The 22,779-nt window shown below is 45.3% G+C and overlaps 1 protein-coding gene across 2 annotated transcripts in view; it reads right to left on the bottom strand.

The window, feature by feature from the left end:
• Positions 1 to 3,930, bottom strand: part of LOC133081684 (pseudouridine-5'-phosphatase-like) — a 136,139-nt gene extending 132,209 nt beyond the window's left edge. Inside the window, exon 1 of one of the 2 annotated variants that reach the window (XM_061178044.1) lies at positions 3,808 to 3,930. In XM_061178044.1, coding sequence (XP_061034027.1) covers positions 3,808 to 3,877 — 70 coding nt within the window. In that variant the 5' untranslated portion in view covers positions 3,878 to 3,930. The remainder of the gene's footprint in view (positions 1 to 3,807) is intronic. The other variant, XM_061178043.1, reaches the window with a different exon arrangement.
• Between the last annotated feature and the right edge of the window lie 18,849 nt (positions 3,931 to 22,779).

Genomic DNA, 22,779 nt, shown 5'->3' on the forward strand with positions numbered 1-22,779 from the left:
GGAATGTCTGGACTGAGTCAACATTACAGGATAGGAACCAATGGACGCCGAAAAGCTCATCATCTCCACTTTTAAACCTCGTATGCGTTACACAGGGTCAAATACAATGTACGAAAGCTCTTCCGAAAATTCATCTAGGGCATGTGCTACAGCTGTACAGGGAGATCCTGTGTTTGTCATCAGCTTTGTGGAGGTCCCAGCGTCTACAGAAACCAGTGTAGGTGAGGTGAGCCAGAGGACGACGGGTGACAGCGGATTCCGAGCAGACTGGGCAGGGCTGCGAGCTGCTTCGGTCAACAATGGATCCCTGAGCCCCAGGAGCACCACAAAGGTCCCGCCTCCACCCAGAGCTCGTGCTATACCCTGGGCCCCGGACGGAGAAACGGGCACTTCCACACGGTCTCAAGTGCTATGATTAATATTTGGCAAGCAGGAAGCTGTAGGAGTACAAACAGGTACAGGACAGGGGATCTATTCCTCTACGCGAAGGTGAAGTAGAAGCCAGGTGTCACCCATTAAAATCCTGCCATCTCTGTGTGTTTATGGAGACGTGATCAATTATAATCGACACTGCAAAGAGTCGTATTTCCCCTCACAGATCTATCGTATTATTTTTCTACTCATTTTTTAAACATTTGAAAATAAGCTTTTTATTTTTCCTGGCTGATTCTTTAAGGATTTAATTACTGGTAACAGACTCTTAAAAAGCATATTTTATGTATACCACATTTTACATATATCAGCATTCCTAATTCTGAATATTCTTAACATCCACCCTCCATCTGGCCCTGTTACCAACAGCAGACATCAGTGAGTTGCTTCCTAAGGCTCTGTACCTGGGTTGTCCCATACGGTAGGCACTGGCCAAGCGTGGCAAGTGAACCCACGAAACCTGGCTAGTTTGAGCTGAGATGCCCTGTGAGTGTAAGATACACACAAATTTCAGAGGCTAGGTAACAAAAAGGAACGTAAACTGTCTCAACTGTTTTTTTTATTGATCATGTGTTGAGTAACAATATTTGGATGCGTCAGGATAGGAAAAAAGTACCATTCAAGTTCATTTCCTCTGTGTCTTTTTGCTTCTTTAATGTTGCTATAACAAAATCTTACATGGTGCTACTCCTATCAGATAGCAGCACTCTGGACCACCAACTTTTCTTGTCTCTTAAAGAGAATGGTCCTACCTCTTGTGCTCCTAACTTCAGCTATTTAATGAACTAGATAATCTTCCCTATTCAGGAGCTGACATAGTATTTCAAACTTGTATCTTCTTCCTTCAAAATCTTATCCTTGTTCATAAATAATTTCAGTCCCCTTGGTATCTGTCTCTAAATGGCATTTGAGGGCCAAAATTACTACCTAGCTCACAGCTAATTGTTACCTCTGTCAACAAAAACAGATTCCAAAGATTGAAAGGAAAACAGCATCAAACATTACAAAAGCACCAGAAAGTAACCCTGGGTTTCTGGTCAACATTTCTACAAATATCTCCACTGACTTCCTCATTCTCCTCTGGTAAAACAAGCTTCCCCATGCAACTCTTTGTTTCCAGTTTCACTTCCCTGAGAATACAAGGATTGGGGCTACATTAACAAACAGAACTTCCGGGGGAAATGGATTCACAATTCTGAAAAGCAGGCCCACGGAGAGACACCTCATTATAAACTGATGATACATTGTTATGCAAACAACAGGCGCTTAAGAATTAGAACAGGTATAGTCAAGTAGATTAAATGAGGTAAAGCAGCACATTCTGGAAAGTGTTTTATACCAGACATTTTGTAAAAAAAAAAAAAAAAAAAAAAAAAGAATAAGCAAAGGTGCATTTCTGATAAAGTTCTGCAAGCCCTTACCACCTCAAAGAGTCAGGGCAGAATGAGGTAAAGGGCAGAAAACGAAGGGGGAAAGAAGAGCTAGGTCTTATCTTCGCAAAGGCCACTAATTCTTGTTTCTCTGACCAGTTCAGAGGATTGGGTAACAGTGCCAGACCAATGCTTGATAAACTTTAAACTTGCCTTAACTAGCAAAGAGGAGACCCTGGTTGATAACTACCCCTGCAGGCACCACCACATAAGTCACATTCATGGCTCCGGGGAACAGGTATATGTGTATCTTGAGTGGGGATGAAGCATCAAGCATCAAGCTCATTTAGAAGTCTAATAAATTTAATTTTAATGGGACACCTCAGTTTGTATTAAAATTCATAAGACTCGCAAAACATGTTCTCTGGACTTTTCATTAGAGAATAAGGAATTTATTTGACAATTTAATTTGACCACCTGAGCAGGAAAACTCACGTCTACAAACTCTACTTAGGAATCCCAGCTTTTTGAGATTGAGTCATTTCAGATTTAGTAGCTGCATACACTGTTCTATCCAATTAGTTACCTCTATGGGAATTTATTTTCCCCGTTAGGAATTCATTCGTTTACATCTCTGGGTCCATAAAAATAAGAGACTGCTTTTTGTGTACCTTTAAAAAAAAAAAAAAATCAGTGCCATTACTACTGAACCAGTGAGCCAAATGATCACGGGGGCAAGGCCACACTCCCCCTGTAAAATGAGCACAACATCGCTTATATTTAGAATCAGATCGATCTGGAATCATATCTCAGCTCTGTTCCTTATTAGCTGTGTGACCTTGGGCAAGTAACTTTACCTCTCTGAGTGGTGCCGATTTTGTTTTTAATTAGTCAGTGCAAACATCTCCTCTCACCTTGCAGGATTTTATGAGACGCAGCACTGATGTATGCACACCTCCACCAGGTTAGTAGCCTACGTAAAGCATGCAGACATTTTTAAAGTCCTATGAAGCCCTCCGGAGACAATGAGGTCAGAACGCGTTTCCTAACCCTGTAGCACCCCGTAGTGTCATGAAACATACGCCCAGGCTGTAGGGTAGAGCTCAGAGCAGTTCTCTCTTGAGTTATAAGTGCAGCGTTTTCTACGAATTCTACTTGAATTCGCCTCGGTGGGTGAAGTTCATGCCTACCACCATCGACTACGGGGCTGTTCGGCGCACACAGGATTGTTAACCGCTCAAAGCCACAGCACGGGTGTGCACCTCAAACTCTCCGGCACTTGGGTGAAAATGCAGATTCTGATTGGGCAGCTGTGGGGTGGGGACCCGGGCTCTGCACTGCAAAACTGCTGCTCCCCGGTGATGTCCCTGCTGGGAGTCACTCGGACCAGCCAGACCGCTGAACAGGGCTCCTCCGCCGCCTCCGCGCTACAGGTACTTGGGTCTGGAGCAGTCGCGGTGGCGTGGAGCGGTCCTGTGCACTGCGAGAGGTTCCGCGGCATCCCGGCCGCTGCCCTCTGCACGCCAGTAAACCCCCACCCTCCACCTAGGCCGCCCCAAACGCCTCCAGACGTCGGCAGAGGCCCCCAAATCGGCGGGTGGAGGACCCTGCCCTGTAGGATGCTACGAGCAAGGTGCGTGCACCTCGGGGCAGGCCGGCAGGGATCCTGGAGGCCGGGGTGCAAACGGGGAAATGGAAGCCCGGCTGCGCGCGCAGCGCCCGCGGCCCCCGAGGCCCGACGCCAACCTCCCGCCCGCGCGGTGGTCCCCGAGCACCGCGCCCTCACGCACCGCCCCCCACGCACTCCGTCCCCACGCGCGGCGCGGCCGCCGGAAGTAAGTGCCACGGGCGCCGTCGACGCCTCAGCCACGAGCGCGGCCGGCCTGACGTGGGCCCTACACCCCCGCCGCCCGCCAGCTCGGGGGCCCCCGCCCCTGAGAGCCTGTGCCCTCCGCCCGCGCCCTCCCCGGACAGCCCTCGCGGGAGGCGGCCGCAGGCTACCCACCCAGAAGGAGGCCGTCCAGGTCAAAAAGCAGGTGGGTGACGGGACGCAGCGGGGGCAAGGGCGCCGCCATTGTGCCGCCGTCTCGGCCGAGTGGGGGCGGGGAACAGGCGCGCGCACGCGCGCTCCGGGCCTCCCCGCGCGCCCCGAGCCGTGCTGCGCACGCGCCGCCCCGGACCTCCTCGCGCCCGCGCCCCGGGACGCTCTCGCGCCCGCGCGCTCCGGGAAGCCCTGTGCGCCCCGAGCCGCTTTGCGCACGCGCGCCTCAAGCGTCCTCGCGCGGCCCCTCAAAAATCGCGCGCCCTGAGCTTCCGCCGCCCGGCGCTCGTCTTCGTCTGGCCTCATTGCGAGACTTCTGGAATGCGCGCCCGAAGCCGCTCGCGCGCACGCGTGCTCTGGGCCTCGCCGGCATGTCCTGCGCACGCGCGCCGAGGACGGTCACCCCTGCTGTCGCCGCGGGGCTAAGTAGTGGCACGCGCGGGCGCGACAAGATTGCCGGCATCCCCCCCTCCGTCCCCCCCGCCCCCGCTCACTTCACACCCGTAAACGGGCTGGGATGCTGAGTCAAGGGGCCGAGCAGAGCCGAGTTCCTAATCTGGGTGCCAATGCCTGGCTCGAATTTGGAAAGGGCATGAGGAAGGAGGGAGGGCGTGGAGGGATGACGGCGCACGGGGTTGATGGAAGGAGTGCATAGATGCTCAGGTTGGCATCCTTGAGAGCCACCAAGTAAATGAGTAGCCAGGTGGCCTTAGTTACGGGGTTCCCCGGTGGCTTCGTCCCGGCCCGGAGCGCCCGTCCCTAGACGCCTGGCAGGTTTCCGTTTCAGTTTTGCCCGCCCGGCTCCCTGCGTGCCTCGTAGGGCGCATACGCAGTGGCGCGTGGGTCCGCATCCTTTGCCCCTGTATCCCCAGAGCATCCCTGGCTGGTCCATTCTCCCAGAGCAACCCCCCGCCGAAGTTTGATAGGAGAGGGCCGAAATAATAAGACGTTTTAAAATGCCTTGCCGTTTTTGCCTTCATGTCTCATCTGTCTTTGATTGCTCTGAGTTTTCTTTTTTCCCCCCAAACTTTCAGAAGGCAACCTGAAAAGCATTCTTTTTTTCGGGCACTCTCAGGAGTACTTTCCCCCACCCCGTTTCTATTTAGTGTTAGTTGGCATTGCATATGCATGTTTAAGCATAAAGATAGGATTTTTCAAGAAGCAGAAGTAATGTTTCAGAGACTTTAAAATGTGAGCGTTGTGTTCCTGGTGAAGTGCGTAAACTGCACTCGGAGGCACCTGAGTTCAGCAAATGTATCAACCATAAGCAATAAACCTCTGTGCCTTCGTTTCCTCGTGTGTAAAACAGGGGTATTAAATGACGCAAGGCAGGTCAAGCTGTTGGAACTGGCAAATAGTTCCCTGTTTTTACTCCAATCATGATTTCCCATTGAGGACCCTGGACCTCAGAGAAAGCAGTTCATCGACCAGTTAGTGGAGGGACGGTGACCCAAATGTGCTAGGCTCCTGTATCAAAGCGCCACAGACCGGGTAGTCTCGACAACAGGAAGGTATTGCCTCAAGCCAGAAGTCCAAGATCGGGGTCAGCAGGGTTAACGCCTTTTGAGGAAAGGATTGGTTCCAGGCCTCTCTGCTTGGCTTGTACACAGCGGCCTTATTCCTCTATCTCATCGTATTGTGTTTTCTCTATGCATCTATTTCAGTGTCTAAATCTCCCCTTTTTATAAGGACATCAGACATATAGGATTGCCACCCAGACTCATGGCTACATTCTATGTTCATTACATATGTCTAGATCCTGTCTTCAAGTAAGGTCATACTCTGAGGTACTGTGGGTTAGGACTCCTACACTATTTTTTTTTTTTTTGAGGGGGACACCATTCAACCTGCAAAAGATTTATTCCACAAATATCGGGCGCATACTGTGTGTCCATGCTCACCTGCTGGAACCTTTAGAATTCTTGCTCTCAGTTTCTTTCCATTCTTGGAAACAAATGGACACACAAAGGACAGAGTTCTTTTTCTCTCCCATGGTAACAATGTGGCATCTGTTCATTCCTTAGATAAAAGGAGCATTTTTATTTATTTATTTATTTTGTGCAGTCTTTTTTTTCTGACAACTTGATTAAGATATAATTCACATACCATACAAATCAGCCGTGTAAAATTGTACATTTTAATGACTTTTAATACAGTCACAGAGGTGTGCGTCCTTCCCCATAATACGTCAATGCTACTCTCTCACTTCATCCCAGCTTCCCCTTCCCCTGCCCCATGCTCTCAAGTCTGCTTTCTACGTCTGCGTCTTTATTCCTGCCCTGCCACTAGATTCATCAGTACTGCTTTTTTAAATCTCATATATATGCAATAGGATACGGTATTTGTTCCTCTTTCTGACTTACGTCACTCTGTATAACAGACTCTAGGTCCATCCACATCTCTACAAATAACTCAATTTCGTTTCTTTTTATGGCTGAGTAATATTCCATTGTATATATGTACCACGTCTTCTTCATCCATTCGTCTGTCGGTGGACACTTAGGTTGCTTCCATGTCCTGGCTATTGTAAATAGTGCTGCGGTGAACATTGTGGTACGTGACTCTTTTTGAATTATGATTTTCTCAGGGTGTATGCCCAGTAGTGGGATTGCTGGGTCATATGGTAGTTCTATTTTTAGTTTTTTAAAGAACCTCCATACTGTTCTCCATAGTGGCTGTATCAGTTTACATTCCCACCAACAGTGCAAGAGGGTTCCCTTTTCTCCACACCCTCTTCAGCATTTATTGTTTGTAGATTTTTTGATGATGGCCATTCTGACCAGTGTGAGGTGATACCTCATTGTGGTTTTGATTTGCATTTCTCTAATGATCAGTGATGTTGAGCATCTTTTCATGTATTTGTTGGCCATCTGTATGTCTTCTTTGGAGAAATGTCTATATATGTCTTCCACACATTTTTGGATTGTGTTGTTTGTTTTTGTGATATTGAGCTGCATGAGCTGCTTGTATATTTTGGAGATTAATCCTTTGTCAGTTGCTTCATTTGCAAATATTTTCTCCCATTCTGAGGGTTGTCTTTTCGTTTTATGGTTTCCTTTGCTGTGTGAAAGCTTTTAAGTTTCATGAGATCCCATTTGTTTATCTTTGTTTTTATTTCCCTTACTCTAGGAGGTGGGTCACAAAGAATCTTGCTGTCATTTATGTCATAGAGTGTTCTGCCTATGTTTTCCTCTAAGAGTTTATAGTGTCTGGCCTTACATTTAGGTCTTTAATCCATTTTGAGTTTATTTTTGTGTATGGAGTTAGGGTGTGTTCTAATTTCATTCTTTTACATGTAGCTGTCCTGTTTTCCCAGCACCACTTATTGAAGAGGCTGCCTTTTCTCCATTATATATTCTTGCCTCCTTTATCAACTATAAGGTGACCATAGGTGTGTGGGCTTATCTCTGGGCTTTCTATCCTGTTCTGTTGATCTATATTTCTGTGTTTGTGCCAGTACCGTACTGTGTTGATTACTGTAGCTTTGTAGTATAGTCTGAAATCAGGGAGCCTGATACCTCCAGCTCCGTTTTTCTTTCTCAAGATTGCTTTAGTTATTCGGGGTCTTTTGTGTTTCCATACAAATTGTAAAATTTCTTGTTCTAGTTATGTGAAAAATGCCATTGGTAATTTGATACGGATTGCACTGAATCTGTAGATTGCTTTGGGTAGTATAGTCATTTTCACAATATTGATTCTTCCAATCCAAGAACATGGTATATATCTCCATCTGTTTGTATCATCTTTGATTTGTTTCATCAGTATCTTATAGTTTTCTGAGTACAGGTCTTTTGCCTCCTGAGGTACGTTTACTCCTAGGTATTTTATTCTCTTTGTTGTGATGGTAAATGGGATTGTTTCCTTAATTTCTCTTTCTGATCTTTCATTGTTAGTGTATAGGAATGCAAGAGATTTCTGTGCATTAATTTTGTATCCTGCAACCTTACCAAATTCATTGATTAGCTCTAGTAGTTTTCTGGTGGCATCTTTAGGATTTTCTATGTATAGTATCATGTTATCTGCAAGCAGTGACAGTTTTACTTCTTCTTTTCCAATCTGTATTCCTTTTATTTCTTTTTCTTCTCTGATTGCTGCAGCTAGGACTTCCAATACTATGTTGAATAAGAGTGGCGAGAGTGGACATCGTTGTCTTGTTCCTGATCTTAGAGGAAATGCCTTCATTGTTTCACCATTGAGAATGATGTTTGCTGTGGGTTTGTCGTATATGGCTTTTATTATGTTGAGGTAGGTTCCCTTATGCCCACTTTCTGGAGAGTTTTTATCATAAATGGGTGTTGGATTTTGTCAAAAGCATTTTCAGCATCTATTGAGATGATGGTATGGTTTTTATTCTTCAATTTGTTAATATGGTGTATCACATTGCTTGTTATGCGTATACTGAAGAATCCTTGCATCCCTGGGATAAATCCCACTTGATCATGGTGTCTGATCCTTCTAATGTGTTGTTGGATTCTGTTTGCTAGTATTTTGTTGAGGATTTGTGCATCTATATTCATCAGTGATACTGGTCTGTAATTTTCTTTTTTTGTGGTATCTTTGTCTGGTTTTGGTATCAGGGTGATGGTGGACTCATAGATTGAGTTTGGGAGTGTTCCTTCCTCCGCAATTTTTTGGAAGAGTTTGAGAAGGATAGGTGTTAACTCTTCTGTAAATGTTTGATAGAATTTGCCTGTGAAGCCATCTGGTGCTGGACTTTTGTTTGTTGGAAGATTTTAAATTACGGTTTCAATTTCATTACCTGTAATTGCTCTGCCTATATTTTCTAATTCTTCCTGGTTCAATCTTGGAAGGTTGTACTCTTCCAAGAATTTGTCCATTTTTTCCAGGTTTTCCATTTTATTGGCATATAGTTGCTTGTAGTAGTCTCTTATGATCCTTTGTATTTCTGCGGTGTCAGTTGTAATCTCTCCTTTTTAATTTCTAATTTTACTAATTGAGTCCTCTTCCTTTTTTTCTTGATGAGTCTGGCTAAAGGTTTATCAGTTTTGTTTATCTTCTCAGAGAACCATCTTTTAGTTTTGATTGATCTTTTCTATTGTTTCCTTCATTTCTTTTTCATTTATTTCTGATCTGATCTTTATGATTTCTTTCCTTCTGTTAACTTCGGGTTTTCTTTGCTCTTCTTTTTCTAATTGCTTCAGGTGTAAAGTTAGATTGTTTATTTGAGGTTTTTCTTGTTTCTTGAGGTGAGCTTGAATTTTATGAATTTCCCTCTTAGAGATGCTTTTGCTGCATCCCGTAGGTTTTGGATCGTCATGTTTCTGTTGTTGCTTTTTTCTAAGTATTTTCTGATTTATTCTTTGATTTCTTCAGTGATCTCTTCGTTAGTTAGCAGTACACTGTTTAGCCTCCATGTATTTGTGTTTTTCACTGTTTTTTTTTTTTTCCAGTAATTGATTTCTAATCTCATAGCTTTGTGGTCAGAAAAGTTGCTTGATACGATTTCAATTTTCTTAAATTTTCCAAGGCTTTATTTGTGACCCAAGATGTGATGTATTCTGGAGAACGTTCCATGTGCACTTGAGAAAAAATTGTATTCTTCCACTTTTGGGTGGAATGTCCTAAAAATATCAATTAAATCTATCTGGTCTATTGTGTCATTTAAAGCTTGTGTTTCCTTATTTATTTTCTGTCTGGATGGTCTGTCTATTGGTGTAAGTGGGGTGTTAAAGTCCCCCAATATTATTGTGTTACTCTCGATTTCTCCTTTTATGGCTGTTAGCATTTGCCTTATGTATTGAGGTGCTCTTATGTTGGGTGCATAAATATTTTTCAATTGTTATGTTTTCTTGTTGGATTGATCCCGTGATCATTATGCAGTGTCCTTGCTTACCTCTTGTAACAGTCTTTATTTTAAAGTCCATTTTATCTGTTATGAGTATTGCTGCTCCAGCTTTCTTGTGATTTCCATTTGCATGGATTATCTTTTTCCATCCCCTCACTTTCAGTCTGTATATGTCCCTATGTCTGAAGTGGGTGTCTTGTAGACAGCATATATAAGGGTCTTGTTTTTGTATCCATTCAGCCAGTCTGTGTTTTTTGATTGGAGCATTTAATCCATTTACATTCAAGGTGATTATCGATATGTATGTTCCTATTACCGTTTTCTTAATTGATTTGGGTTTGTTTTTGTGCATCTTTTTCTTCTGTTGTGTTTCCCACTTAGAGAAGTTCCTTTAGTATTTGCTGTAGAGCTGGTTTGGTGGTGCTGAATTCTCTTATCTTTTGCTTGTCTGTAAAGCTTTTGATTTCTCCATCGAATCTGAATGAGATCCTTGCTGGGTAGAGTAATCTTGGTTGTAGGTATTTCCCTTTCATCACTTTAAATATGTCCTGCCACTCCCTTCTGGCTTGCAGAGTTTCTGCTGAAAGATCAGCTGTTTACCTTATGGGGATTCCCTTTTATGTTATTTGTTGCTTTTCCCTTGCTGCTTTTAATAATTTTTCTTTGTATTTAATTTTTGAAAGTTTTATTAATATGTGTCTTGGCATGTTTCTCTTTGGGTTTATCCTGTATCGGACTCTCTGCACTTCCTGGACTTGATTGACTAGTTCCTTTTCCATGTTAGGGAAGATCTCTTCAAATATTTTTTCAGACCCTTTCTTTTTCTCTTCTTCTTCTGGGACCCCTATAATTCGAATGTTGGTGCGTTTAATGTTGTCCCAGAGGTCTCTGAGACTGTCCTCAGTTCTTTTCATTCTTTTTTCTTTATTCGGCTCCCTGGCAGTTATTTCCACCATTTTCTCTTCCAGCTCACTTATCCGTTCTTCTGCCTCAGTTATTCTGCTATTGATTCCTTCTAGAGTATTTTTAATTTCAGTTTTTGTGTTGTTCATCACTGTCTGTTTGCTCTTTAGTTCTTCTAGATCCTTGTTAAAAGTTTCTTGTGTTTTCTCCATTCTGTTTCCGAGATTTGGGATCATCTTTACTATCATTATTCCGAATTCTTTTTCAGGTAGGTTACTTATTTCATCTTCATTTATTTGGTCATGTAGGTTTTTACGTTACTCCCTCACCTGTAACATATTCTTTTGTAGTTTCTTTTCTTTTTTTTGATGGGTGGGGCTGTATTCCTGTCTTACTGGTTGTTTGGTCTGAGGCGTCCAGCACTTGAGTTTGCAGGCAGTTGGATAGAGCCGGGTGTTGGTGCTGAGATGAGGACATCCAGGAGGCCTCACTCTGATTGATATTCCCTGGGGTCTGGGGTTCTTTATTAGTCCAGTGGTTTGGACTTGGAGCTCCAACCACAGGAGCTCGGGCCCAAGCTCCATCCTGGGAACCAAGATCCTGCAAGCTGCACGGTGTCACAAAAAAAAAAGAAAAAGAAAAAAGAAAAAAAAGGAGCAGTACAATAACAAAGAATAAAAAACAAAATAAAATTAGAAAGATAAAAAATATATTAGGAAAAATAAAAATATAATTGAAATAATTGCAACATTGTAAAACAAGACCTCAACAGAAAAAAGAAAAAAAAAAGGGGGGGGGGAACAAGCCAAAAGGAGCAGAACAATAACAAAGTATAAAGAATAAAATAAAATTAGAAAAATAAAATATTTTGGGCTTCCTTGGTGGCGCAGTGGTTAAGAATCTGCCTGCCAAGGCAGGGGACACGGGTTCAAGCCCTGGTCCGGGAAGATCCCACATGCCGTGGAGCGACTAAGCCCGTGTGCAACAACTGCTGAGCCTGCACTGTGGAGCCTGCGGGCCACAACTACTGAGCCCACGTGCCACAACTACTGAAGCCCACGCACCTAGAGCCCGTGCTCTGCAACAAGAGAAGGCACAGCAATGAGAAGCCCGGGCACTGCAACGAAGAGTAGGCCCCGCTCGCCACAACTAGAGAAAGACCACGCACAGCAACAAAGACCCAACGCAGCCCAAACAAAATTAATTAATTAAAAAAAAATTTTTTTTAAAGAAAAGATTTATTAGAAAAAATAAAGATATAAATGAATCAACAACAATGAATCAACAAAGTAAAACACAACCCCAATCTAAAAGAGGGGAAAAAAAAAAAACCAAAAGCCTTGGCTATGGATGTGGAGTTGAGGTGGGGGTGAAACTTAGGCAGGGGTGGGGTTTAGCGTGGGGCGGGGCCTCTGCTCAGGACCTGCGCAGAAGGGGAGAGGCAGCACGTGGAAAGGAGGGCCTCTGGAGTGGAGTTTCGGGGTAGGGCCCTGGGTGAGGTGTGTGGGTGGGGTTTAGGTCCAGCACATTGGAGGGGGTCTCAGAGGGCGTCTCCGAGTGTAGAGGTCAGGCCCTGGGTGGGGTGCAGGGGCGGGGCTTGGGCTCTGAGTGGCAGGAGGGAGGCTCCGAGGGCAGAGGATTAGGCCCAGCAGCCCAACAGGCTCCCCAGTGCTAAGTGGACAGAGAGAGTGCCGGCTGCATTCCCTTACGCTCCTCCGCACCCCCCCACTCCCCCAGGGTCTCCCCCATCCCCGCTGGACCCTGAACCACAGGTGGGTCCCGCTGGGTGCAGGAACTCCTCCCCTCCCCCAGCCGCCCCTCAGCGGGTGCCGGTCCCGGAGGTCCGGCCTTTACTTGTGCTCCCCCTTCCCTCCCTCCCTCTCCCTCAGGACCCTCGTGGCTGGAGAGGGCCTAGGTGGGCAGAGGATCAGGCCTGGGATCTCCATAGGCTCCCGGGCAGGCGAAACCTGGCCACGCTCCCTTCTGATCCTCTGCCCTCCCAGTGGTTCCCCAATTTCCCCCTTCGGGCAAGGGATCTCTTCCCTTCCCCCAGCCGCCCCTCAGGGGCCCCAGTCCCGTCCCACCTCTTCTCCTCCCCCCATCACTCCCTCACTCCCTACCCGGCCGCTGGGGGTTCCTCCCATCCCCTTAGGTGTCCGTGGCCCCCCCACCGGTACCTGGTAGGTGCCCTAGTTGCGCAGAGACGCGAATTCTGCGTCCTCCAAGTCCAGTCCGCCGTCGTGACTCCGCCCCCCAAAAGGAACATTTTTAAAAGGGAGAAAAAAAACCCTCCAACGCAAGGGTGAAGAATTGGAAACAGCAAGGATAATGCAGGAGATCTCTATGTTAGGAAAAGTTGGCTCCTTAGAAGGAGCTTAGGGAGGTGCCTGGGTTTTGAAGCTTCCTAAAGATTTGCTGCAAAAATAAGCAAACACATAGATACAGGTGATGAAGGCATCAGACATCCTGGTACAGAGATCCTTGGAGAGCGTCCGCCTTGCCCTGGTGCCGTGGCTGCCACACTGGGCATGTCTGGGCGGACAATCCAGTTTGTTCACTTCCAGGAACCAAGGTGCTGGCAGAGGGTTCCCCCTTCACAGCGGCTAAGCTGACAAAATCTCATGGCAGTTGTGGAAGAGATGCATTGGGGAACTTCTCCCACAAGGCGTGAAAACATGGCTCAGATCATTTTTTTTTGAAGTATTATTTTCCACACTCTTCAGAAACATCTCTTGTACACGATGGAAGGTGCCTTTCGCTTCAAAACAACAACAACGACAAGAAAACTGAGTAATGCTTCTTTGTCACAAGGTAGATTGAAAAAAAATGAAAATGTGTTCTATTAAAATAGTTTCTACACAGGTCATTAGGTCCTGTTTAGCTTTTCATAATTCTAACAGTCAGAGATGGATACACACAGAACTTCTACGAAGAGGGAGGATGGCTTTCTTTCCATGAATTACATTTTATTTTTGCAAAATTGTCTTTTCCCTGTGGCACGATAGCTTACTTTTCCTGACAACTTTAAAATGCAACAACAGACAATCCAGTAAACTGTAATACGATGGTGTCGAAAACTCATGTCTGATGGCACAAATAAAAAGACGATCCTTTCCCACACAATGTATAAACTTACACATGCCATTTATTGTAAAAGAAAACACATATATACATATATGTATATATGCCACTCTCTGTACTGTCCTAACTTATTTCAGCTTTCTTATTTTGCTGTCTTGGTTCTTCCGTCTACGTGTTTGCTTTGTGTGCTGTATTTAGAAAGCTGCTTGGAGCCCAAGTTATCTTTGGAAGCAGTCCCAGGCCTGCAGTTTGCGCTCAGCAGCCCTGATTTCCTTCCCTAGTTCCGTCTACCCTGGTCCTAGGATGTGTGAAATTCACGGCTGATGCCTGTCCTGCAGGTTACACTTGCAAAGCCCCACAGCGCCTGAGCTGAGTCTCAAAGGGCTGTGTTGATTCAAGACCTGAGGAACATTTGGGGCTGCTGGTGGCAGGACCAGTCGGGCTTTGCGGTGAGCTTGGAGATGCCAGGACGCCTTCTCCAGTTGCAAGGGTTCCATGCTCAACTTTCCTTGAGCTGGAGCAGTCACATGGGAGCAGCTTGAAATTTTCAGGTGCAGCAGATGGAGGACAGACATCAAAGTACTGGTGTCTTGAGTGAAACTTTGACACTCTTTATATATCCATATAATGGCATATCTGTTATATATATAATATATTTTAGATATATATATTTGTATTCCTTATGTATGGATGGATATAAATATACATAAAGTATATCCATCCATATATAAGGTATATGCGTATATAAAGTGTAAATATACATAAACATATATATTCTTTCTATTTAATAAGATCAAACTCTAAACAGCACACAATAATAAAAACTTAAGCACTCATGACCTTTTAGGTAAGTGCCAAGGGTAGTTGTCTGTCAGTTTCAGAGACTTGTAAATTCCTTGTTGTTGGTGAGAGACGCTTACTAAGAAATTGTGTTAGTCAGCTTGGGCTGCTCTAACAAGGTATGGACCGGGCTGCTTAAACAACAGACGTTTAGTTCTCGCTGTTGTGGAAGCTGGAAGTCCGAGGTCAGGGTAGCGGCAGACTTCAGTTCCTGAGGAAAGACTGCTTCTTGGTTCTTGGATGACTGCCTTCTCTCTGTGTCCTCAGATGGGGTAGGAAGATGGGGGTGGACGTCTGGTGTCTATTCTTATAAGGACATTATTCTTATCATGGGGGCTCCACTGTCATGACCTCATCTAAACCTAATTACTTCCCTGTGAGTTATAAGAAATACATATCTGGTCTTTTTTTTTTTTTTAACATCTTTATTGGAGTATAATTGCTTTACAATGGTGTGTTAGTTTCTGCTTTATAACAAAGTGAATCAGTTATACATCTACATATGTTCCCATATCTCTTCCCTCTTGCATCTCCGTCCCTCCCACCCTCCCTATCCCACCCTCCCTATCCCACCCCTCTAGGTGGTCACAAAGCACCGAGCTGATCTCCCTGTGCTATGCGGTTGCTTCCCACTAGCTATCTATTTTACGTTTGGTAGTGTATATATGTCCATGCCACTCTCTCACTTTGTCACAGCTTTTGTTCCATTTCAGGCAACTCCTAAACCCTTTGGAATTTCCTAAGTGAGGAAAGAGATCAAGGTGTCTTTTGTTATGTTAATGAGGTGACTTTTGCAAAGCCCCTAATTGTGAGGACTTGTTGCCAGGGGAACCAGTTGTCTGATTAGAGGGTTGGAAGGTTCAGTTTCTGATTAGAGGGAAGGTTCAGTTTCACCCCCAACTCCGAGGAGGGGAGAGGGGCTGGAGGTTGAATCAATCATACGTGGCCAATGATATAATCAATATGCCCGTGTAATGAAGCCTCCATAAAAACCCCGGGTTTGGAGCTTCTGGGTTGGTGAACCCCGTGGAGGTGCTGGGAGGGTTATGCCGTAGAGAGGGCGTGGAAGCTCCTTGCCCCTTCCCCATACCTGCCCTGTGCATCTCTTCCATCTGGCTGTTCCGGAGTCATGTCCTTTTATAATAAACCAGTAAACGGTAAAGTAAGCTGTTTCCCTGAGTTCTGTGAGCCACTGTAGCAAATTAATCAAACCCGAGGAGTGGGTTGTAGGAACCTCTGATCTAAAACTGGTTGGTCACATGCACAGGTGACAGCCTGGACTTTTGATTGATGTCTTAAGGCGTGTGGGCAGGGGGAGGTGTTCGGTGGAGGGGGGCGACTTTGTGGGACGGAGCCCTTACCCTGTGGGATCTGAAGCTATCTCCGGGTAGATAGGTCAGAGTTGAGCTGAACTGTAGGACACCCCACTGGTGTTGGAGAATTGCTTCCTGGGGTTGGAAAACTCTGGAATTGGAAATGATATCAGAAGTAAACTCCCATGGCCCTACTGTATAGCACAGGGAACTATATTCAATATCCTCTGGTAAACCATAATGGAAAAGAATATGAAAAAGAATGTATAGATGTATAACTGAGTCACTTTGCTGTACAGCAGAAATTAACACAGCATTGTAAATCAACTATACTTCAATTAAAAATAAATTTGAAAAAAAAAAAAAAGAAGTAAACTCCCAAAGATCCCACCTCCAAATACCGTCTCATTGGGGGTTAGGGCTTCAAGCTATGAATTTTAGGGGGACACAAACATTCAGTCCATCGTAGAATGTTATCTTTTATTTTGTTCTTTAAAAAATTGATAACCCAGGTCTTTTACTTACTTCTGTCCTACGTCGAGTGACCAGGCTGTCCTGGCGTGCCTACAACTTTACCACTTTCGCGCTGAAAGCCCTGCATCACAGGAACCTTTCAGCCACAGGCTCGTGGGGACCCTTTGCCAGCCTTCCTCAGCTGTCACCCATGGTAAGGTGCAGTTAGAATATGATCGAGCCCACGGCCTCAATAAGGTAGAGAAAGGGCGACAGGCGTGAGCCCGCCTCTCCTGGCATTTAAAGCAAGGCGAGTTTGTGGTAGACGGCAAAAGTGGTCCACAGACCCACGGCATCAGCACCATCTGGGACCTTGCCAAAGATGCGGACCCCCAGGTGCCACCCGGCCCTCCTAAATCAGCATCTGCATTTCACCCAGGTCCCCAAGAGGTCTAGGCCACTGACCTTCCCCTCCTGGGGCATGCAGGACGCTTCGTGGTGGTGTGCAGGCATGTGAGAACCTCGACGTGTGATGATTTTATGTAGAAAACAGGAAATCAGTTAGGCCTTACTAGCATTTATTGTGTGTGTGGATCCTGGCCAGTGATCTCCATGGGGGATGGTCGCGTGTCCCCATGGGTCCTCCAGCTGTCTAGCGAGGAGAATGTGGAAAGACACCCATGCCCCAGATCGATTTATTTGATTTCAGCATAATGCAATGTGCATATTAGCGTGAAGCATATTTACAGCGTTTCAAACATTTTTATTGAAGCATAGTTGACTTACAAGATTATATAAGTACAGCTTTTATTATTTAACTTTTAAACCAACCTTCAGGAAATGGACAGAGGTCTTAAAGTCCTACAAAAGGAGTAAAATGCAGGTTCAGGTTCTTAAGAAGAAAAGGGAACTTCTGGCATGAGCTTTGTAGCATTCACTGATGAGGGAGAACACTTTTGCTAACACACACAGCGTTCGCACCTAAGTCGATAGCCCTGTGCAAAATCACATGTATGGACCGAGGCTGAATGGTCAGCAATGGGGGCAGTGAGGCGCATGTTTGAACCGTACGCTGTTTCAGAATTCCCTCTGGCCCTCAGACCCTATGATGACCACCTATGACCATGGACACCTGAGGGAGGGGCCTGAGGCTCCCCCCTACCTCCCCCTCGGGAGCGCTGCTCGCCGCTAGGACTCATGATGCCTACTGAGTTCTCTTGCCCTCCCTCTTTCCTTCCTCCTGTTGCAGGAAGGGGACTCTTCCAGGGCCTGAGAGCGGGCTCTTGTCTAACATTCAGAAATGAATCGTCCGAGGAGACACAAGTGCTGACAAAGCAAGAGACTTTATTGGGAAGGGGCGCCCGGCTGGAGAGCAGGAGGGTAAGGGCACCCAGGAGAACTGCTCTGCCACGTGGCTCGCGGTCTCGGGTTTTATGGTGATGGGGTGAGTTTCCGGGTTGTCTCTGGCCAGTCGTTCTGACTCAGGGTCCTTCCTGATGGCGCGCGCATCAGTCAGCCGAGGTGGATTCCCCGAGAAGGATTCCGGGAGGTTGGTAGGACCTGTGGACGGGCATCTCCTCTCTCCTTTTGCCCTTTCCCGAATTCTTCCAGTTGGTGGTAACTTGTCAATTCCGTGTTCCTTACCAGGACCTCCTGTTCTAAGAGAACTCATGCCAGTGGTTACTGTCGGGCCCGGCCAGGGCGGGCGGTTTCGGTCGGTGGTTCCCCTGACTCTCCCTTCTCTCGTTGCTCCCTCTTCCTCTGTCTCCCGCTCTTCTCCCCCTCCTGATTTTTGGGTCTGGCTGAATCCTCTGGCCTACCCCTTGCCTCCAGGACCTGTTAGGGGTGCTGGTGTCCACAGCAGACGTGCCCAGGCATCTGGGTCCCTTCCGTCTCCTTCCCAGATTCACAGGAGGGGTGCCCAGGGCCCTGCATGCCGAGTCTCCTGTCCCCTGGGCAGAGTCACTGCTTGGCCTCCCTGGCACAGGGGCTACTTCAGATGACACCGCTGGCTTATCAGAAGGGCCTTGGTTCCACGTGACGTCTTAGCAAGCCTGTCTGTTCTCAGAAACACGTACTCAAGGCAGATAAGGAGAGCCTCCAGGAAAGAGCGATGACAGTTCCAAGTTCAAAGTGGCTTTTTTGTTTCCTAACAATTGCAGTAATTGCCACCAGCCTTCAAAGGACTGGCACATGCCCACTACTTTAGAAACATCTCTTATTTCATTCTTTCTATGAGAGAGGCAGGTGATGTAATTATCCTTATTATATCAATGAGAAAACGGAGCTCCAGAGAAGTGATAGTCCACCCACCCCCCCGCCCGGGTCACACAGCTGAGAAGGCACAGGGAGGGTGCATCTTGCTGCCTCTCAAGGAACCCACAGGCAGAATTATCTATTTCTATATTCTTCTCTGTGTTTTTAAAGTTTCTTATACTGTGGGTAATAAAAACCACATCCCTAATAGACGACTAATGTGAAAATTAAATACATTCATGATGCTATCTATCCTTCCATCCATCCGTCCATCTGTCCTGGAGACCACCAGCAAAAAACTGTAAGAAAAAAGGAAAAAGAAAGGTCCAAAAAAAATAAACCAGAAGAAACATTTTTGTTTTTTATTTCTACCATTCGAATGTAAAGCCATAATGGCTGCAGCAGTCGTGTCCGACTGTGACCTTATTTATTTGAGCGCCTCTTAGCCCAGCCAAGCCCAGAGAGGCAGGTTTTGTCCTGTTCAGCCTGACCAAGCGAACCACAGTTAAACAAAGAGCAGGGGGAAGCGGAAAGTGGGCTTCTGGCCACCTCCTCTCCCTCCTCAAGATGACACAAGCCTGGAAGAAACAATGCACCTTGCATCATCCCTCTGAAATCCACAAGCCACATGTCACTCAAAATGCTTCGTACCTGAGGTCAAGGATACTTTTCTCATTTTTTTTTTAAACCTAGCATTTCCCAAGCACATCACACATACTCTTTAACAAGAAAGTAATATCTGTTAACTTCCCATTAGGTTGGATCTCCGCCCCCTCCACCATCATGCTTTTAGAAGTGCCAGACTACTGGTGTGCTTGGGGTCCACTGGGACCCTCCAGCTCTCTCTAACTACCAGCTGTCCTGAAGCAGTCATTTAGTACGAACTTTGGATCTGGGCAATTCATTGTGATACCCAGAGCATTGAAATACGAGTAAATTTACGTATTAAATTGTACGGAAAGAGAATCTAAAGTACCTGCAAGAGTGAAGATTTAAGAATCATAAGAGGAATGGGACGTGTGTGCGTATGTGTGTGTGTGTAGACATGCACACACATTTATGTTATATATGTAAATAATCGAGTTGTGTGTATGATTTTAAACTTGAGGAACTGTCTTTACATAAAATTTAAAGGTATTTAACTTATAAAGACACACATTCTTATATGTTATGTATTAGATACAAATAATTGTGTGTTTAAGAAACTTAAGAGGAAAGGTCATTACATATCATTTAAACATACTTGATTTGCATACATCATATAAGTAACTAGATACGTGTGTCGCTTCAAGAAACTTGGGTGAGGGACTTCCCTGGTGGTGCAGGGGTTAAGAATCTGCCTGCCAATGCAGGGGACACGGGTTCGAGCCCTGGTCCAGGAAGATCCCGCATGCCACAGAGCAACTAAGCCCGTGCACCACAACTACTGAGCCTGCACTCTAGAGCCCGTGAGCCACAATTACTGAAGCCCACGCACCTGGAGCCCGTGCTCCCCAAGAGAAGCCACCACAGTGAGAAGCCCGCGCACCACAATGAAGAGTAGGCCCCGCTCGCCGCAACTAGAGAAAGCCCGTGCGCAGCAACAAAGACCCAACGCAGCCAAAAAGAAATAAATAAAATAAATAAATTTATTAAAAAAAAAAAAAAAACTTGGGTGAAAGTTCTTTCTGTATAATGTATGGTGTATGTGTGTATGTGTAAATAAAATTGCACAGGCTTCAGAGCTGTGTAGTAAGTTAAGCGGAGTAGATGGCTCAAACAGTTATAGTCAATATATTTTGTTCTTTTGTGGGCACTTTGCAATCGGGTATGTTTGTTGGCGGCCGTCATATGCACATATAAAGAAATAACATTTAAAAAGCATGTTTCAGCCCCATTTCCTGGGGCCATTTACCCTGAAAGGGCCTCAGGGGCAATCAGTTCCCATGACTCCCCCCTCTTGGAGTAATCAGAATGTCATTTAAAGGAAGGTGATTTACTACAGCTCAATTTTGGGCTTAATGATAAAGCGATAACTTCAAGCCCCGAAAAGCAGTATATCAAGGACAAGGCTGTGATTAGCCCAGCTCATGAAGAACGGGCAATGCATGATAATTAAAAACCACAGATGACCAAAAACACCCACCCTGAAATGACTCAGAATTTTACATCTTCCTCTGTTGATCAGCCCCCGTCCACCTTATTTGTAGCACCAGAGGAAGCGTATGTGAGTGGGGTCCACACGCGTTTTGCCCCTTTTCTGCCCGAGAACCTTCCTTTTAGTCTCCACGGAGGGTCTTAGGACTAGAGATAGGAGAATGCGTGTGATATTCTAGCATTGCTGGGCTTTGTTGTCATTTTTTATTGAAGGATAGTTGATGTACCATGTCGTGCTAATTTCTGCTGTACAGCAAAGGGATTCAGTTATACATATATATCTATTCTTTTTCATATTCTTTTTCCATTATGGTTTATCCAGGATATTGACTATAGTTCCTTGTGCTATACAGTAGGACCTTGTTGTCTATCCATCCTATACATAAGAGTCAGCATTTCTGAGCTTTAGAAGGTGGCACTGGCTTGCTAGAGAATAGCTGAGCCCATCCTGAGCTGCAGAGCTGCAGAGCTGAACCTGTACATCCAGAATGCACACACTTGATCCCGTGCAGAGACAATAGAAGATGACTATAGATAGTAATAGGCCAGCTGCACAGTGGATCCTGAGGTTCCAGGCCCCGTCCAGGTAAAGAGATGACCCTCTCACGAACGCCATATTGCTCTGGTCCCAGTTGCCTGATTTGCATTGAGATGCGAGTTCCTCTAGTTAATGCCCTAAGGACCAAGCCTTGGTCTTTACAATCCATTTTGGAGAATGAGTCTCTGCTTGCTAGTCTTTGACTGACTGCATCATGCCCTAGTCCTAGGGTAGAATTTTCCACCAACCCTCTCTCCACTGGGCTCTCCTCTGCAGAGTCCAAAGTGAGGAGGTGTGCCCAGTTTTATCTTGAGGGTTCCTTTGGTGGTCACCATGGTGAGAAGGATGTCAAACATCACCTAGGTTCCACCTTGAACAGTTTCATTACTACGCCTCTACAAGGCTTAATAAAACAAAGCCCCTGCTTCTCCTGACCTCAGAGCACAGTGGTTTACATAGTTCTATCAAGTGCAATCTTTTCACTTCCATTCTCTAAAGTTAGCCCAAAAGGAGCCTTTATTTATGTTCTAGCCACTGTGTCCTGGTCCATTATCTTGTGAATAACCCGGCCTGGAACGCAGCAGAAGAGAGAGCCAATGCTCCAGGCTGGTTATGTAGTTTTCCAAGGTTGCACCGCTAGCTTGGGACCTGACTCCAAGTCCTCCTTCCACTTACTAAGATAAATCCTTCTGGGGGATTTTTTTTTTTTAAACATCTTTATTGGAGTATAATTACTTTACAATGGTGTGTTAGTTTCTGCTTTATAACAAAGTGAATCAGCTATACATATACATATATCCCCATATCTGCAGGGCTTTCCTATGCCTACTTTCTGGAAAGTTTTTATCATAAATGGGTGTTGAATTTTGTCAAAAGCTTTTTCTGCATCTGTTGAGATGATCATACGGTTTTTCTCCTTCAGTTTGTTAATGTGGTGTATCACACTGATTGATTTGCGTATACTGAAGAATCCTTGCATTCCTGGGATAAACCCCACTTGATCATGGTGTATGATCCTTTTAATGTGCTGTTGGATTCTGTTTGCTAGTATTTTGTTGAGGATTTTTGCATCTATGTTCAGCAGTGATATTGGCCTGCAGTTTTCTTTTTCTGTGACATCTTTGTCTGGTTTTGGTTTCGGGGTGATGGTGGCCTCGCAGAATGGGTTTGGGAGTGTTCCTCCCTCTGCTATATTTTGGAAGAGTTTGAGAAGGATAGGTGTTAGCTCTTCTCTAAATGTTTGATAGAATTCGCCTGTGAAGCCATCTGGTCCTGGGCTTTTGTTTGTTGGAAGATTTTTAATCAAAGCTTCAGTTTCAGTGCTTGTGATTGGTCTGTTTATATTTTCTGTTTCTTCCTGGTTCAGTCTTGGGAGGTTGTGCTTTTCTAAGAATTTATCCATTTCTTCCAGGTTGTCCATTTTATTGGCACATAATTGCTTGTAGTAGTCTCTCATGATCTTTTGTGTTTCTGCAGTGTCAGTTGTTACTTCTCCTTTTTCATTTCTAATTCTATTGATTTGAGTCTTCTCCCTTTTTTTCTTGATGAGTCTGGATAATGGTTTATCAATTTTGTTTATTTTCTCATAGAACCAGCTTTTAGTTTTATTG

The sequence above is a fragment of the Eubalaena glacialis genome, chromosome X (assembly GCF_028564815.1).
Source record: "Eubalaena glacialis isolate mEubGla1 chromosome X, mEubGla1.1.hap2.+ XY, whole genome shotgun sequence".
Lineage (NCBI taxonomy): Eukaryota > Metazoa > Chordata > Mammalia > Artiodactyla > Balaenidae > Eubalaena > Eubalaena glacialis.